Consider the following 16,214-nt stretch of genomic DNA (forward strand, 5'->3'; position numbering starts at 1 on the left):
GTTTATAAGTAATTTGCCAAATGTAGTAGCCTAAATATTCCTATAAAAACATAGCCGTGATATATTTTTCAGAAACAAAAATGCACTACAGAGGTGGATATTTGCATCAGCAAAATATTCACTGTGTACAGCAGGACACAGATTGCGATCGATCCTATTGCAGTACTTTTAGTTTTGAAAGTCAAACAAATTTACTACTGATAATCTCTCAGTGACTACATTAGGAATGGCGTGTAGGCCACTCATTCTGGGTGCCTGCAACCGCATAAAGATGGAATTCCAAACTTTAAAAAACATGTATAACAGTACTTGCTGCCTCACACCATGTGCTATTTCCCGTTCATTTATTTGTCTATTTAAAGAGTCAATGGTTTGCATGACGTCTGAAAGAAATGGAAATAGTATTATGGTGACATCCGAGGAATGGTCAAGATTAACAACGGTGCAGCGCTCACTCCAAAAGTTGAAACAAGAGTTTCTGGATCTCGCAGCGGGACATAGCTGACTGTGCTCTGTCTGATGATGCGCAGTGGACGAAGGAGCAGTGGAGATAAAAGTGGTACAAGGAGAGCATATTCGTGTGTGTATACTGTGTCCGTCAGTAACTTGGAACAGAAATAAACAGCAGTCTCGACTACCAAGAAATATTAAATCCTAACCCGTTCCCAAATAATTTAAATTATTATTCTGTGTCTAACTTTTTTGTTTGAGTGCCAAAAACAGATCTAAAAAATTAAAATATATTCTAAAGACATTATTTTAATTAATCTTCATTTATTCAGTGTGAAGACTGTTGACTCACCGCCCTGTGGAGGACTGGCAGTGCTGGTAGCAACTGATGGTGCTGGGAGGTCAGGAATTTTTACCTCTTGTCTGCACAAGGAGCGTTGCCTACTGATGTCTCCTTTTGAAGAGACAGAGGGGCTTATCAAGGCCTACCGTGGAAGGACCCACTCGGGGCCACGCTGTATATTAGCACGTCGTATATCGTTGCATTATACACGCGCACACTGCCCTAGCAGGCTTTTTCGTGGCCCTGCCCTATGGATATATTTGGAGGCAATGCCTAACACATGCGTGCCAGAGACTTGCATATAACATTATATACTACTTAGTAGGATTGTCACATAATGGGGACAACCGTTTTTTGCAGTACTCCATTCTTGATATACAATGGTAGATGAGCCTTGGAAAGATTAAGACAAAGAAAACACATGTCGGCTGCCTTGGATCTTTTGTGTGAACCAGTTTTCCTACTTTGTAAGAATCGTAGGATTTCTGATGGATACAACTACCTGTGGATTTCTCACCTTATGAATTCTCCCAATGCTCCTTCATTCGACAGAAATTTTCTTCCCAGCTCTTCACATCGACGAGGACGTCATAATTGCACGGCTCCGCACGCGACTCCGTCTGACGTCATTGTGGCAATAATAGGTCCTCGCCGGCGTGCTGACGTCAGTTCCCTTTTTTCTGTGCCTTTGACGCTAACGGTTTTCTCCTAGCTATCAGTGAGCTACTGTCAAGAAGGTGTCTTTTTGTCTCTAGTTACAATGTCTCCTCCTAGAAAGTCAGGGTTTAAACCTTATTGTGAGTGTGGGGGTCATATGTCTGTCACAGACCCTCACAATGACTGCTTATGGTGTCTAAGTTCGGAGCATGATGTGGAGGAGTGTGTGTCCTGCCAAAGGATGAATCCGAAGGCACTGAAGGAGAGAGAAGCCAAACTCTTTCTGGCTAAGGTGAAGAAAGGACTCAACTTTTTTGTTACAGCTCGGACTACAATGTATTGAGTGCTTTATTGCAATATTATTGCAAAGTACATCAAACATAACTTTTAAATTTTTTCAAAAAGAAAATCCCAAAGCTTATATTCTTTTTGGAAATAAAAATAACTACCCCATCACCATGAGAGCATACTCGCATAGTGTGTGTGGGGGGTAATTTGGAGGTTTTCACTGCTCCTTCTCGCTATGTCTTTCATGGCAATGACATGCAGTAAAAACTGGCCCTTTGTCCACCTACTCTAAAGTGGCAAAAAATTCAATGCCCATTACTCCATCAGGCCATCAGAGGTGTGTGTAGGCAGAGAAATTGGAATTGTATCTGACATCTAAACACTGAAGTTTCACCCAACTCTAAATGAGGCAGGAGGAACTTCAGGCTTGCGGAAAGGGTACGTAAGGCTCTAAGTCACCTGAAATGAAGAGTTTTTCATTAGCATAATTACCGACTCACATAGCTGATCTGTAGCGCTAGTCTTTAATTGATGAAGCCCTGTGTTTATATGAAGATACCAGAATAACAATCAACATTATGGGGAAAATAATTATTTACCATTTTATTGATTTGATTTGTTGAACGTGCAAGCAGGATTGATACTGCTACTTGTTTGCTGTATTGTTCAACATTTAACATAGAGTTACTTTCTTCTTAAACAATCATACGCCTTTGTTTTCACAGAATGATCGAGGAGTTTGTATGCCAACTTAAGCTGTACGAAGCAATGGGCTGTGAAGTCAGTACAACAAGTGCCATGTACAGACAGTACAGGCTGCAGAAGGTGGCAATGAAATACCCTGGTGAGTACAAATGGGAATGAAATTATACATCTGACAGCTTAATCATTGCATGTGCTATAAAGTTTGTGCTGGGATGAACAATTTTATAGCTATTGTAACAGAAAGTTTAAATTCTATTAAAGACACAGAGGCAAGGATTACCTTTTTTTCACAATATTTTTGCCAGCATTCATACATTTATAACCTCATAACAGTAATAAAGTAGCTTTCCCAACAACTCCTGGGAAAGAAAGACACAAAGTCTATCTGATCATATTCTGTGCTGCTTCTTAAAGTCCTGTCCCTCTCTTCATACCACCTCTTTCTTCATGCAACAGATATCATTCCAAGTACCCAGATTATTTTTGCTTGTAAGTTTAATTCCTGTAATTAAAAGACACTATCACCAAATGTTCTCTCGTCTGAAGCATATATACCGCAGTCACATTTCCTTATAATATTCTATGTAAAGACAATTACTACACAAAGTAGAGATGTCAAAGAATAAATTCTTTCCAAATAAGGAGTCTAAGTAAATCATCACTTAATCCCCCTTGTGACTATGGGGATGGGTATGAGCTGGTCCTCAGTCATATGGCAGGATAATCCTCGCCTCTGTGTTCTTAATAGATTTGAAAGTATTGATTATGATACCAAAGGCCTTTTTGAATTCTATTTCAGGACTGCAGGTGAAGATTATGTTAGTTCAAACTTGTTGACAGTTAATGTAGCCATTGGTTTGAAGTAAAAACTCTTGAAGGTCGAATTTGAAAGACCTGTCTCCTGCGTTCAGTATTTCTTCTAGTCTGGCTCCTAGCAGAAAAGCTTTTGAAGCCATGGCCCCTCGAGCAGAGTGTGCTCCAAAAATATTCATGTCGGTTCCTGCCTCTTACATGACCCAACAAACCAATCTGGCGTTAGTTGGGTGAGGAAACCGCTTTAAAGAACTTTCAAATGGAGATCAACAGTTTCCTTTAGCCCAGAGGGCGGAGTTCGTCTGCCATGGTCTTTTATTCCTTATTGCACCTCACCACACACAGCTTAGGATTGTCCTCAAAGGATGGATATGACACCGTTTCAGAATTAAACTTAATTCATATGGAAATTTGACCCCATCTGGGGGTGAATACCTATAATTTCCAGGGCAATGACACGTGAAACTCACCTAGAGGATATGAGGCATAAAACACATGGCCAGTTTACCTGAAAGTTCCTTTCTTGACAGATACTTGCTGCGCTGTCAAGAGAAGAAAAAGTAAAGTACCCTGTTGACGCCCCACAGGAATATATGGGTTGAGGAGCAAGGGCGAGGCAAAAGCCTCTCAATAATTTCCTAACTAAAGGATGTTGACCCACCGGAGAACCGTCAGTTTGAGCATGCCCTGCTCTAATGAGCGATCTAAAGATGTTTACTGACCTGCAAGCCATCCCTTTTGGGTGTAATGCTAGACAAGAAGTTTAGAAAATGCACAACATCAGATCCCACAGGGGTTATACCCCCTCTGCAAGCACCATCCCAACCATTTCGACCAGGCTGTCTTGTATCATTTAACTGTGCCGTCTGCCCAAGCTTTGGAGAGGAGACTCTCTAGTTTTGGTAAAGTTCTGGGATTCTCCATTGTTCCCTGCCGTAAACGTTTTTTTTATCATCAGTTAAGCATGCACAAACAGTGCGACCCTTTACTCTTATTTATTTAAAATACGGCTGCACCGATGCACTCATTCATTGTCATTGTGATACCATTTTTCTTTCATCTGACTTTCCCTGCAGCCTTTGTTCTTTTCATAGTCTTTCCTTGAATCGAAATCGAAGTTGATAAGAGGTTCTGGCGGAATATTGAATACTAAATGGCTGTAGCATTGTCAGTTCTGATCATTTAGTATTTAAGATCTTGTCTCACTGGAAAAGTGAAAAGAGCAAGGGCTGGTGGAATACTGCAGCAGACAGTGACAGATACCACTGGTCGCTCACTAACATTAAGAGCACGATCCTGAGGTTGCAGCCCTAAACACCTGGCAGCAAAGATGGTGAGCTGGCTCAGGTACAGGGGTGCTCATAACGTTCTGTTGGACTTTATCTGAAATTCCGTAATTGAATTACCAGAATGGCGTCTCTTACTTTTAGTTCCACTTGGGGCAGTACAAACACTTAATTGGCTGTAAATCCTCCTTCTGTTGAAGTGTTAGCCAGGCCGATGCCAATGCCGTCAAGAAAGCAAATTCAGCTTTTTACTTCACAAGGTCTTGGTTTAAATTACAATTTGGAGGCAGGTTTTTGAGTTTCCCAGCTCTTCATGTAAGAGATAGGTATGCACTGTAAGAGGGCTAGATGTAAGCAATTACTCCAATAACCATTTCTAGATAATTTAATGAGTCCTTAGTACTAAAAACAGTTAGCGTCTACACCTATACTTTTCATGCAGCTCCTTGATGCCATTCCTTAATTCACTGAGCTATATTGCAAGGATTAACTTATGCTTTGAAGGTACACAAGGATCTCTGCAGCTAAATCAGTAACCCACGTAGTTGTCTTAATAAATACATTTCTCTTGTAGGGGATTTCCATGTATAGTCATAAGCACTGAATAGTTCTGCGCGCCTGCGGGGACCCCGGAGCACTGATGTGAAGTATATTCTTAAGTGCAAATACCAGCCCTTTGAAAAAGGTCTCTCAAAAAACACTTAAGAATAACAATGTGCAGCCTATGTGAACAGCTACACAGGCCAAATTGTTAAAAGAAAAACAGTTGTAGTGTAAATTCACGTTTAAACATTATTTATTCTAGAAATGTAATAACAAATACATTCTCATATTCTATTTACACCTCTCATGAGAATAAAACAATGCAGGGCAGTGTAGCCCATAGGCTGCCATTATACAGAATGAAAATATAGCTGTGCCTTTAAGAAAGTAAAGTCTTCCTGTTTCCCATCATGCACAGCAAAAGGCAGTTGCCTCAGTTCTTTTTTCCGGCTCCTTTCTGACAGGACCCTGAAGCATTGAGCTCTACCTCACAAAGTCTTTTTGTGACAGAAATTCATTCAAAATCTTTTGAATTTCAATTTCACTTTACGTTTTTAATATTGAGTGATAATTTCCTACGCTTTTCTGTTAAATTCTGTCAGAATTTTGAGGTTTTTCTAGTTTAGAAATGCCTTAACTTTTTGATAAATGCCCTTCTTGTGGCAGAAAAAAGGCTAAAACAGATCCACATCGGGTCTGTATAATTTGCCTTCCATCCAGCCACAAACCAGAGTTGTGTGACATCTGTAAAACTTTCTTCAGAAGAACTCTTCGGGATAGGGAGAAAATCCGACTTCAGGCGAGAGAGGACAGGAGGAAAAGTGGTCATTCTACCACAGAGCGAGGAGAAGGTCAGGCTTCTACCAGGGCTCACCCTGTTTCCTCTATAACTCCTACCAGACCTGCTAAAAAACGACATAGGTCTCCGACGACGTCGAGACACGGAACGGCGCCAACATGCTCGCCGTCGAGGAGTGGTTCACCAGCGAGGAAGAAGCATCGTTCGCCGTCGACAGCCATTTCGCCGTCGAGACGGCGTGGACGCTCGCCGTCGAGAGGATCTGGGTCGCCGTCGACACGGCGAGGACGATCCACGTCGAGGAGATCTGAGTCCGGCTCGCCGTCGGCACGGCGAGGGCGATCGACGTCGAGGGAGAGTGGTCGCCGTCGGAGACGTTCGCCGTCACCACAGCGACTTCGAGGGTCGTCGTCGAGAGGTTCTCAACGGCGAGAGGAATCGACGTCAAGAGGCACTCGCGGTCACCGCACTTCGACGTCGAGGAGTGTGTCGACATCGAGGCGACAATCAAAGAGACCTAGAAGGGTTTATACCACGTCAGAATCCTCGGCCTCACTCATCCTGCTTCCAGCATCTCCATAGCTCTCTCCTCAACAGTCGCCGTTGCCGCAGACACCAGTAACTCCTACGGCCCCTCCTCCGGCTCCTCCTTCAGAGTCTGTTCTGAGGACTCCAACGCGATCCGTAAGGCATTCTAGACATTCCTCCAGACGTTCATCTTCCTCTCAACACCATCGTCATGAGTCACGGCAGAGATCTCAACATTCACATCATAGACATTCTTCTTCGTCTACACGGGACTACTCTCCAACCTTATCGGACTCACCGTCCCCGAGAGTATCCCCCATAGATGATGTGAATACATTCCAAGAGGTCTTAGTGCGAGGGGCGACCAAACTGAATATCCCGTTGGCGGTACCTGCCCCATCGACATCAGTAATCTTCGAGACTTTGCATCAGAGAGCATCTTCGAGACCTTTGCTTCCACTGGTTCCGGGTCTGATTGAACCGGCAATGGATATTTTTCTTACACCGGCCGCAACGAAGTATGCTCCTTCCAGACTTATTAAGAAGTATCTTTCACCAGAACCAGATTCTCTATTCTTGAGGTCGGACCCAGTACCGGACTCGGTGGTTATAGTAGGGGCAAAGAAATTGCACTCTACATCGCCGTCTTCCTCCTCACCTCTGGATAAAGAGAGCAGAAAGATCGATGCTGCAGGCCGAAAAGTATGCTCTACTGCAGCCATCACAATGAAAGCAGCCAGCGCCACTGCTTTATTAGGGAGATACGATAGGGCCCTCTGGGACTCTATACTGCAGTTTGCGGAGCATCTTCCTAAGGACAAAAGGGAAGATTTCCTGGAGGTCGTGGGTGAGGGCGCCATGGTTTCTAACCAGATAATAAGTGCTGCGGCTGATTCTTCGGTACTATCCGCACTTAACTATGCTCACGGAATAGCGCTAAGAAGACATGCATGGTTGAGACTAACATCTCTCAAACCAGAAGCACAGCAGAGTATAAAAAATTTACCTTTCTCAGGCTCCACTTTGTTCGGCTCTCATGCCGATGACGAGATGGCCAGGATGAAGTCTGAGCTAGATACCCTAAAAGCGGTAGGCATGGAACGCCCGAAAGAACAACGAAAGGTATTCCGTCCATATCAGCGAAGACTTTTCACCCACAGGTATCAACCACACTGGATGTCTTCACGCCCCCAACAGCAGCAGCAGCAGCAGCATCAAAGGGGCTTCTCCACACAACGAAGGTCGACAAGGGGTCGTACAACACCTCAAACTCAGACAACTCGACAGGCCCCCGCGTCTAAGCCCTGAATCTTCGCTTCCCTCTCCTCCGTTATCCACTCCGGTAGGGGGAAGTATCTCAAATCATCTGGACGAGTGGCTAAACATCACTTCAGACGCCTGGGTATTAAATATTGTGAGACATGGTTACGCTCTCAGATTCACCAGTCCTCCACCATCTGTTCCACCCAAACCAGCCAGCCACCACCTCGAAGCTCTTCAGTTAGAAGTCGCTATTCTATTACAAAAAAGAGCCATAGAACCCGTCCCGATTAACCAGCAAAGGAAAGGGATTTACTCGAGGTATTTCCTTGTGCCGAAAAAAAGACAAGCAAGAGTTTCGTCCCATTTTAGATCTAAGGACAGCAAACAAGTGGATTCGCAAAGAGAAATTCAGGATGCTATCCTTGCACCAAATTTACCCACATCTTCGTCAGGGCGACTGGCTCTGTGCGATAGACCTTTGCGACGCTTACTTTCATATTCCGGTGACCAAGAAACATTGAAAATTCCTAAGGTTCACCGTCGGAAAACATCATTACCAGTTTGCGGTTCTACCCTTCGGCCTCAAGTCAGCGGCGAGAACTTTCTCCAAATGCATGGCGGTGGTAGCCGCCCACTTGAGGAAACATCGAATATTTGTCTACCCCTATCTAGACGATTGGCTCATAAAGGCCTCCAGTTATCTAGAGGCGCAACAACATTTCAAATGGGCTCTACAGCTGTTACAGAATCTCGGTCTTCAGGTCAATCTCCTGAAGTCCACAGCAACGCCTGTTCAGAGGTTGCATTACTTAGGAGCCATTATAGATACAAATCTAGGAAAGGTGTTTCCTTCGGAGGAACGACGATTATCGATTCTCCAAAAGTGCAAACAACTACAGAAAACTCCACAGACCACTGCAAGAGTAATAGCTTCTCTACTGGGCTCGATGGCGTCTTGTATCCATCTCGTTCCCAATGCTCGCCTCCATATGAGACCATTACAGGAAAACCTGGAGGATCAATGGTGTCAACTGATGGACGATTGGGAGAGCAAAGTCCTCCTTTCTCCCCACGCCCTACAGTCCCTCAAGTGGTGGTGTTTACCCAACAATCTCTTGGTGGGGATTCCGTTCCAACAACAGCCTCCAGCTCAAACCATCGTAACAGATGCGTCACTGCTCGGATGGGGAGCGCACATGGAACATCTTCGAGTCCAAGGCAAGTGGTCACAGAGAGAGAGTCTCTATCATATCAACCTGCTGGAGCTTCGTGCAGTCCACCTTACGCTCAAAGCCTTCCTTCCCTCTCTGAGAGCGGAAACTCTCCTTCTCCAGACGGACAACGTGGCCACTATGTACTACGTAAACAAACAAGGAGGCACCAGGTCCAGGATTTTATCCAGAGAGGCTCAGACAATCTGGCGTTGGCTTCTAGCCAGGAACCTGTCGCTAGTGGCAACTCACCTGCCTGGCATCCAGAATGTTCAAGCGGATGCCCTCAGTCGTGTAATGGACAAGAACCACGAATGGGTGCTACACGACAATGTCGTTCGTTCCATTTTCGCACTATGGGGTACCCCCTCTATAGACCTATTCGCAACCCAAGAAAACAAAAAATGCCAAAACTTCGCCTCCAGATATTACCATCCAGGGACACTGGGGAATGCCCTGTGATAAGCTGGTCAGGAGCATTTCTTTACGCCTTTCCACCGCTTCCCCTGATTCCGGCGGTCCACCAGAAGTTATCCAATGCTCAGTCCAAAATGATCCTGATTGCTCCGGAATGGCCACGCCAATGGTGGTTCCCAGACCTTCTTCACCGGTCACTCAAACCGCACATCAGGCTGCCTTATCGTCCGGACCTGTTCACGAAGTTCAGAGGGCAGATATCTCATCCCAACCTCTCATCGTTGAGTTTGGCAGCATGGCTCCTGAGCTAGTGCAATATGGACACTTAAACCTACCTCAGGACTGTATGGAAATCCTGAAAGAAGCAAAGCGCCCTTCCACACGATCGGCTTATGCAAGCAAGTGGAAGAGATTCTGTGTGTGGTGTTTAGACAACAACATTGACCCAGTATCCTGTGGAGAGGAATCTATCCTGCCATACTTGCTAAGTTTGGCAAAATCGGGCTTACAACTGTCATCAATTAAGGTACACTTGTCGGCTATAACGGCATACAGAAAGAGCCCTTCACAAACTTCCTTTTTTCGGATTCCAATTATTAAGGACTTCCTGGAAGGTTTAAAGAAGGTTTTTCCTCCCATTAGAAAACCATCTCCTCCATGGGAACTGAATGTTGTCCTATCGCGTCTGACGCTACCTCCATTCGAGCCAATACATAAGGCATCACTTGAGCATCTCACGTGGAAAACTGCTTTTCTGGTGGCAATCACTTCAGCGCGTAGGGTTAGCGAAATCCAGGCCCTTTGCGCTCAAGAGCCCTACACGGTTTTTCATTCTGCGAAAGTGGTAATGAGGATTCATCCAAGATTTTTACCGAAAGTCGTCTCCGACTTTCATGTGAACCAAACCATTTCATTACCAACTTTCTTTCAAAATCCAACTACTCCTGCTGAGAGAACTCTGCACTCTCTGGATGTAAAGAGGGTTTTGAAATTTTACTTGGACAGGACAAAATGCTTACGTAAAACACAACAGCTCTTTGTTAACTATGGCCCAGTTAGAACAGGGTTGGGCACGTCTAAGCAATTTTTATCCAGGTGGATTGTTTCATGTATAATGTTATGCTATCAGTTAGCGAACAAATCCCTTGGTGGTAGGCCAAGAGCCCACTCTACTAGGGGGAAAGCAGCTACTGCAGCCTTGATGAAAAATGTCCCTTTGGCAGAAATATGCAAGGCTGCCACTTGGAAGTCGGTCCATACCTTTATTCAGCATTACTGCCTTGATACAGACGCTAGGGCAGATGTTCAGGTTGGACAGGCCTTGCTTAAGAATTTATTTGCACAACTCATGTTTTTTGTCAGTATTCTTCTGTCTACTCCACCGCAGTTATGGGGATGGGCTTGCTACTCTATTCAGTGCTTATGACTATACATGGAAATCCCCTACGAGAGAAGGAATGGTTTCTTACCTGTAACTCCAGTTCTCTCGTAGGGGTATTTCCATGATAGTCATAAGCAACCCTCCCTCCTCCCCGGTGGAGTTGACATAGAACAGGTTGCCATAAATATTATCGATATGGGTACTCCAACAAATGTTGTTCCTTCATGTCAGGTTACAAGCCTTCAAAAAGAACTGAGGCAACTGCCTTTTGCTGTGCATGATGGGAAACAGGAAGACTTTACTTTCTTAAAGGCACAGCTCTATTTTCATTCTGTATAATGGCAGCCTATGGGCTACACTGCCCTGCATTGTTTTATTCTCATGAGAGGTGTAAATAGAATATGAGAATGTATTTGTTATTACATTTGTAGAATAAATAGATGTTTAAAAGTGAATTTACACTACAACTGTTTTTCTTTTAACAATTTGGCCTGTGTAGCTGTTCACATAGGCTGCACATTGTTATTCTTAAGTTTTTTTTGACAGACCTTTTTCAAAGGGCTGGTATTTGCACTTAAGAATATACGTCACATCAGTGCTCCGGGTTCCCCGCAGGCGCGCGGAACTATTCAGTGCTTATGACTATCATGGAAATACCCCTACGAGAGAACTGGAGTTACAGGTAAGAAACCATTCCATCTGAGACCTGTGTGTCACAGTGTGTGCTGTGCACCAGGTGCTTTATCCCTCTTTGCTATTTTATAATTTTTCCCTTCTATCTGACCCCCCTGCCCTCTGCTTTCCTGCCGCCACCACCTGTGCGGCCCAGCCACCCCTGCTCCCATTCGTCCTCCCGCCTCCCCCCTCCCTCTTAAGGCGCGCCAAAGGCATGCCCGTCTGCACCCGTCCGCGCCTGGACTGCGCCCAGCGCCACGACCCCTGGCCCCCAGCACTCTCAAACCCCGCAGCGCCGCTACGACCCCACCTCCCTCCACACACTCAACCCAGGACGCTCCAGAACCTGCTTCTAAGCCAACCCGAAATGCACTCATGGACCCTTTGCATGCCTTACCTGCCTCCGCGACTGCACCCCGCCCGCCAGCCCACGCGCCAATAACCACCTCAAATACATCCTCATCAACGCACGCTCTGTCCACAAGCATGCCTTTGAACTATGGGACCTCCTGGACTCCACCGGACGTCGCCTTCATCACTGAGACCTGGATGAACACCTCCTCGGCCCCCGACATCGCCATAGCCATCCCCGACGGCTACAAGATCACCAGGAGAGACCGCACCAACCAAGTCGGAGGAGGAATCGCCATCATATTCAAGGACTCCATCAACGTCACCACTTCCACCGAAGACACCCCCCTCGCCGCATGCACTTCCAGATCCACACCGACCCCAGGACCACCCTCAGAGAAACTCTCATCTACAGACCCCCTGGACCACGCGCCCTCTTCAGTGAATCCATCGCTGACTTCATCTCCCCGCACACACTAGCCTCGCCGGAATACATCCTCCTCGGAGACCTCAACTTCCACCTGAAGCAGAACAACGACCCCAACACCACCACCCTGCTCGCCAACCTCGGTCTCAAGCAACTGGTGAACACCCCCACCCACATCGCCGGACACACGCTCGACCCCATCTTCTCCGCCAGCAACCACGTATCCTTCAGCCACTCCTCCGTAATACACTGGACCGACCACAGATGTGTCCACTTCACCTTCAGACGCAAGACTCTCCACCTCCGCACACAACCCATCCCACGCAGACATTGGAACAAAATCTCCACGGAACAACTACTCTCCACTCTCGGCCACAACCAACCCACCATCTCCACCGACGCCAATAACGCAGCCCTCAGCCTCACTCATTGGATCACCAACTGCGCGGACAACCTCGCACCCCTTAGACGCCTCCCAAGACAGACCAACGCCAGGAAACCTCAGTGGTTCACAGACACCCTCAAGGAATCCCAAAAACCTGCCGTACCCTCGAGAAAGCCTGGCGCAAAGACCACACCCTAGAAAACATGTCTGCCCTCAAAAACGCCACCCGCAAACACCATCAGCTGATCCACGCCACCAAAAGAACTTCCTTCAAAGACAGACTGGACAAGAACACTCACAACAGCAAGGAACTCTTCAACATCGTCAAAGAGCTCTCCAATCCTAACGCCAACTCCATCACGCCCTCACAAGATCTCTGCAACTCCCTCGCTACCTACTTCCATCGAAAGATCGCCGACCTACACAACAGCTTCGGTCCTTAGACCCAGCCAACCATCACAGAACCCACTACCCCAGCCATCACCCTCAACGCCTGGACTCACATCAGTGCGGAAGAGACCAAAGCTACCATGAACACCATCCACTCCGGTGCCCCCTCGGACCCCTGCCCCCACTTCATCTTCAACAAAGCCGATTACATCATCGCCCCCCATCTCCAGACCATCATCAACAACTCGTTTGCATCTGCCACTTTCCCCGAGAGCTGGAAACACGTGGAAGTCAACGCTCTCCTGAAGAAACCTACGGCGGACCCCAGCGACCTGAAGAACTTCCGCCCCATCTCGCTCCTCCCCTTCCCTGCCAAAGTCATCGAGAAGACCGTCAACAAGCAACTGACCAAATTCCTTGAAGACAACTACCCACTCGACCCCTCCCAGTCCGGATTCCGAAGCCAACCACAGCACAGAAACCGCCCTCATCGCAGTCACAGATGACATCAGAACTCTGATGGACAACGGAGAAACAACCGCCCTCATCCTCCTCGACCTCTCGGCTGCCTTCGACACCGTCTGTCACCTCACCCTAATATCCCGCCTCGGCTCCACCGGTATCCAAGGACAGGCCCTGGACTGGATCACCTCTTTCCTCTCTAACCGCTCCCAAAGAGTCTACCTCCCGCCGTTCCGCTCGGACCCCTCCGAGATCATCTGCGGCGTCCCACAGGGCTCCTCGCTCAGCCCGACTCTCTTCAATGTCTACATGAGCCCCCTCGCCGACATCGTACGCAAACACAACTTCAACATCATCTCCTACGCCGACGACACCCAGCTGATACTTTCCCTCACCAAGGACCCCACCAGCGCCAAGACCAACCTGCAGGATGGAATGAAAGAAGTCGCAGAATGGATGAAACTCAGCCATCTGACACTGAACTCAGACAAAATGGAAGTCTTCATCCTCGGAAACACCCCGCCCGTCTGGGACAACTCCTGGTGGCCCACGACCCTAGGCACTGCACCAACCCCCTCAGACCACGCACGCAACCTCGGATTCTTCCTGAACCCGCTTCTCACCATGACCAAACAAGTCAACGCCGTATCGTCCTCCTGCTTCCTCACTCTCTGCATGCTCCGAAAGATTTTCCGCTGGATCCCCGCCGACACCAGAAAAACTGTGACCCACACCCTCGTCAGCGCGCTTTATAAATGTTGTTGATTGATTGATTGACTGTAGATTAACACTCCTCAGGAGCCACTCTTCAACCGCTGTGATGAAATGTTCCTCACCGCCGGCAAAACACGCTTCTCAAATGCTCCTCAGGAGGCGCTCCTCAACCGCTGTGGTGAAACACGCTTCATGCTCTTCACCGCTGGTGAAACACGCTTCTCACCGTTTATCAGACCACAAAGTTCGCCACAGCCGACTGTCCTCTCAGATGCCCGTGTGCCGTTTTAGACCTGTGGGCCCTGCTCTCTGAGGGGCACCGCTCGTCGCCAACAAAAAGTATGTAGTAATCCACACAAAAGTATATTTCCGAAAATGTTTTGTCATAAATATCTACGTAAAACCCTTGGATAACTTTATGCAAGACGGTTGTCTCTTCACCTCGTTTCAACCGTCCGCCCCATATCCTAGCAACCAATACCAGAATTCTAATGTGTCGCTCGAGACACTAGTAATAAGAACATTACAAGGTAAATCAGTAACCCACTTAGTTGTCTACATAAATACATTTGCTTCATTATTGGAACTTTCATAGATTCACATGCTTGAATCATTCCCCGTCGTCGAGATGGGAGCCCCCGGTACAATTACACAAGTAGTGTTGAAATATATTAACACAAGGGCCCTAGGCCTCTTCAATTCAAAAGTCTATCATAGTCATTTTAAGAAAAAGGACCAAACTTGAGCATTCGCCAATCAGACGACATCACTCTCTAGAATCCTCCTGAGAGAAGCTCCAGCACCTCAGATTTTCTACCGCATGTCGTGCTAGGGAGTCTCCTCAGAGCTCTGCTCTTTCTTCACACCTTTGAATTAGCTTGAAGCTATTTTTTCTTTGCTAAAACTTGTTTTGACTGATTGGGGTTAACACCTACAACATGTCTGACAAGGAGAAGAAGGGTTTATTCAGAAATTGCAAAACTTGTGGTAAGAAAAGACTACATTCTGAAGACCCTCATCAGGATTGCATATACTGCCTCTATCCAGACCACTCAGCCAAGGACTGTAAGGTTTGTCGTACTTTTTCCTCTAAGACTCTTAAGGATAGAGAAGGCAGAATCCAGTCTCTGATTCTGATAGTGATGACTCTTCAACATCCAAAAAGTCATCAAAAAGGGCGAAATCAGACACAAGAACTCCTTCCCAACAATCAAGAAAAGCCCACAAAAAGACTGCCTCAGAGTCTTACAAGGGCCGCAGCCCCTCTACTTCACCTCATAAATCTTCCAGGAAAGGGGAGAGGGGTTATGCCAGCAGTTCTGAAAGGCATAAGAAGTCATCCTCTGTACCACCATCTGTGCCTTTCAAAAGGCCCTCATCTACTTCTGCAGCTAAGAATGTACCATTGACGACGGACTCATCATCGACGAGACTGTTGGTGAGTGCTTTTCCACCATCGATGATGACTTCCACTGTTCCACCGTCTACAACAGTTGTGGCAACGACATCGTCGACGACGAGTGCCCCACCGTCGACGAGAGCAGCGATGACGATGCCATCGTCGACGAAGATCTACACCTCATCATAGTCGACGGCGGTAACAACGGTATCTGCTTTACCATCTTCGATGGCCTCGTCGATGGTAGACTCTTCGGCAAGGCTGTCGACGATCAGGATCCCCATGCGTTCATCATCGACGACTCCACCGTCAACTAAGACTATATCTGCGTCGTCGACGAGGGAAAAACCACATAAAAAACAAGAAAGACTTACCCCAAAGCACACCTCATCTAGTAAGGTGACCCCTCTCATAACCAGTTCAGTTGTTAGAGGGGGATGAAGAGTCAGACGACGAGGGTCCATTTGGAACAGCCCATAGCCCCTCTCAATTGAACATCAAATATCAGGACGAAGACAAATTTGATGAAACTTATGACCCTCCGTACTATGGAGGAGATCAACAATATCAGGAAGGGGCATACATTCCAACCTCATTGCTATATGACCTCCGAGCGATGCTGGCTGATTACAGTAGGCATTTTCCTCCTCAAGGGGAGCAACAACCTCCGTCGCCCGTCTCCGGGGTTACCACTCCACGTCAGAGATCGACCACTAACAAATGTGGC

At 46.8% G+C, this 16,214-nt stretch overlaps 1 protein-coding gene across 15 annotated transcripts in view; it reads left to right on the plus strand.

Moving 5' to 3' along the window:
* DUSP12 (dual specificity phosphatase 12) overlaps positions 1-16,214 on the plus strand; it is a 696,805-nt gene that overhangs the window by 367,184 nt on the left and 313,407 nt on the right. For all 15 annotated transcript variants that reach the window (XM_069231049.1, XM_069231054.1, XM_069231057.1 and 12 more), the window contains one exon: positions 2,464-2,582. In XM_069231049.1, coding sequence (XP_069087150.1) covers positions 2,464-2,582 — 119 coding nt within the window. The remainder of the gene's footprint in view (positions 1-2,463; positions 2,583-16,214) is intronic.

The sequence above is a fragment of the Pleurodeles waltl genome, chromosome 4_2 (assembly GCF_031143425.1).
Source record: "Pleurodeles waltl isolate 20211129_DDA chromosome 4_2, aPleWal1.hap1.20221129, whole genome shotgun sequence".
NCBI lineage: Eukaryota > Metazoa > Chordata > Amphibia > Caudata > Salamandridae > Pleurodeles > Pleurodeles waltl.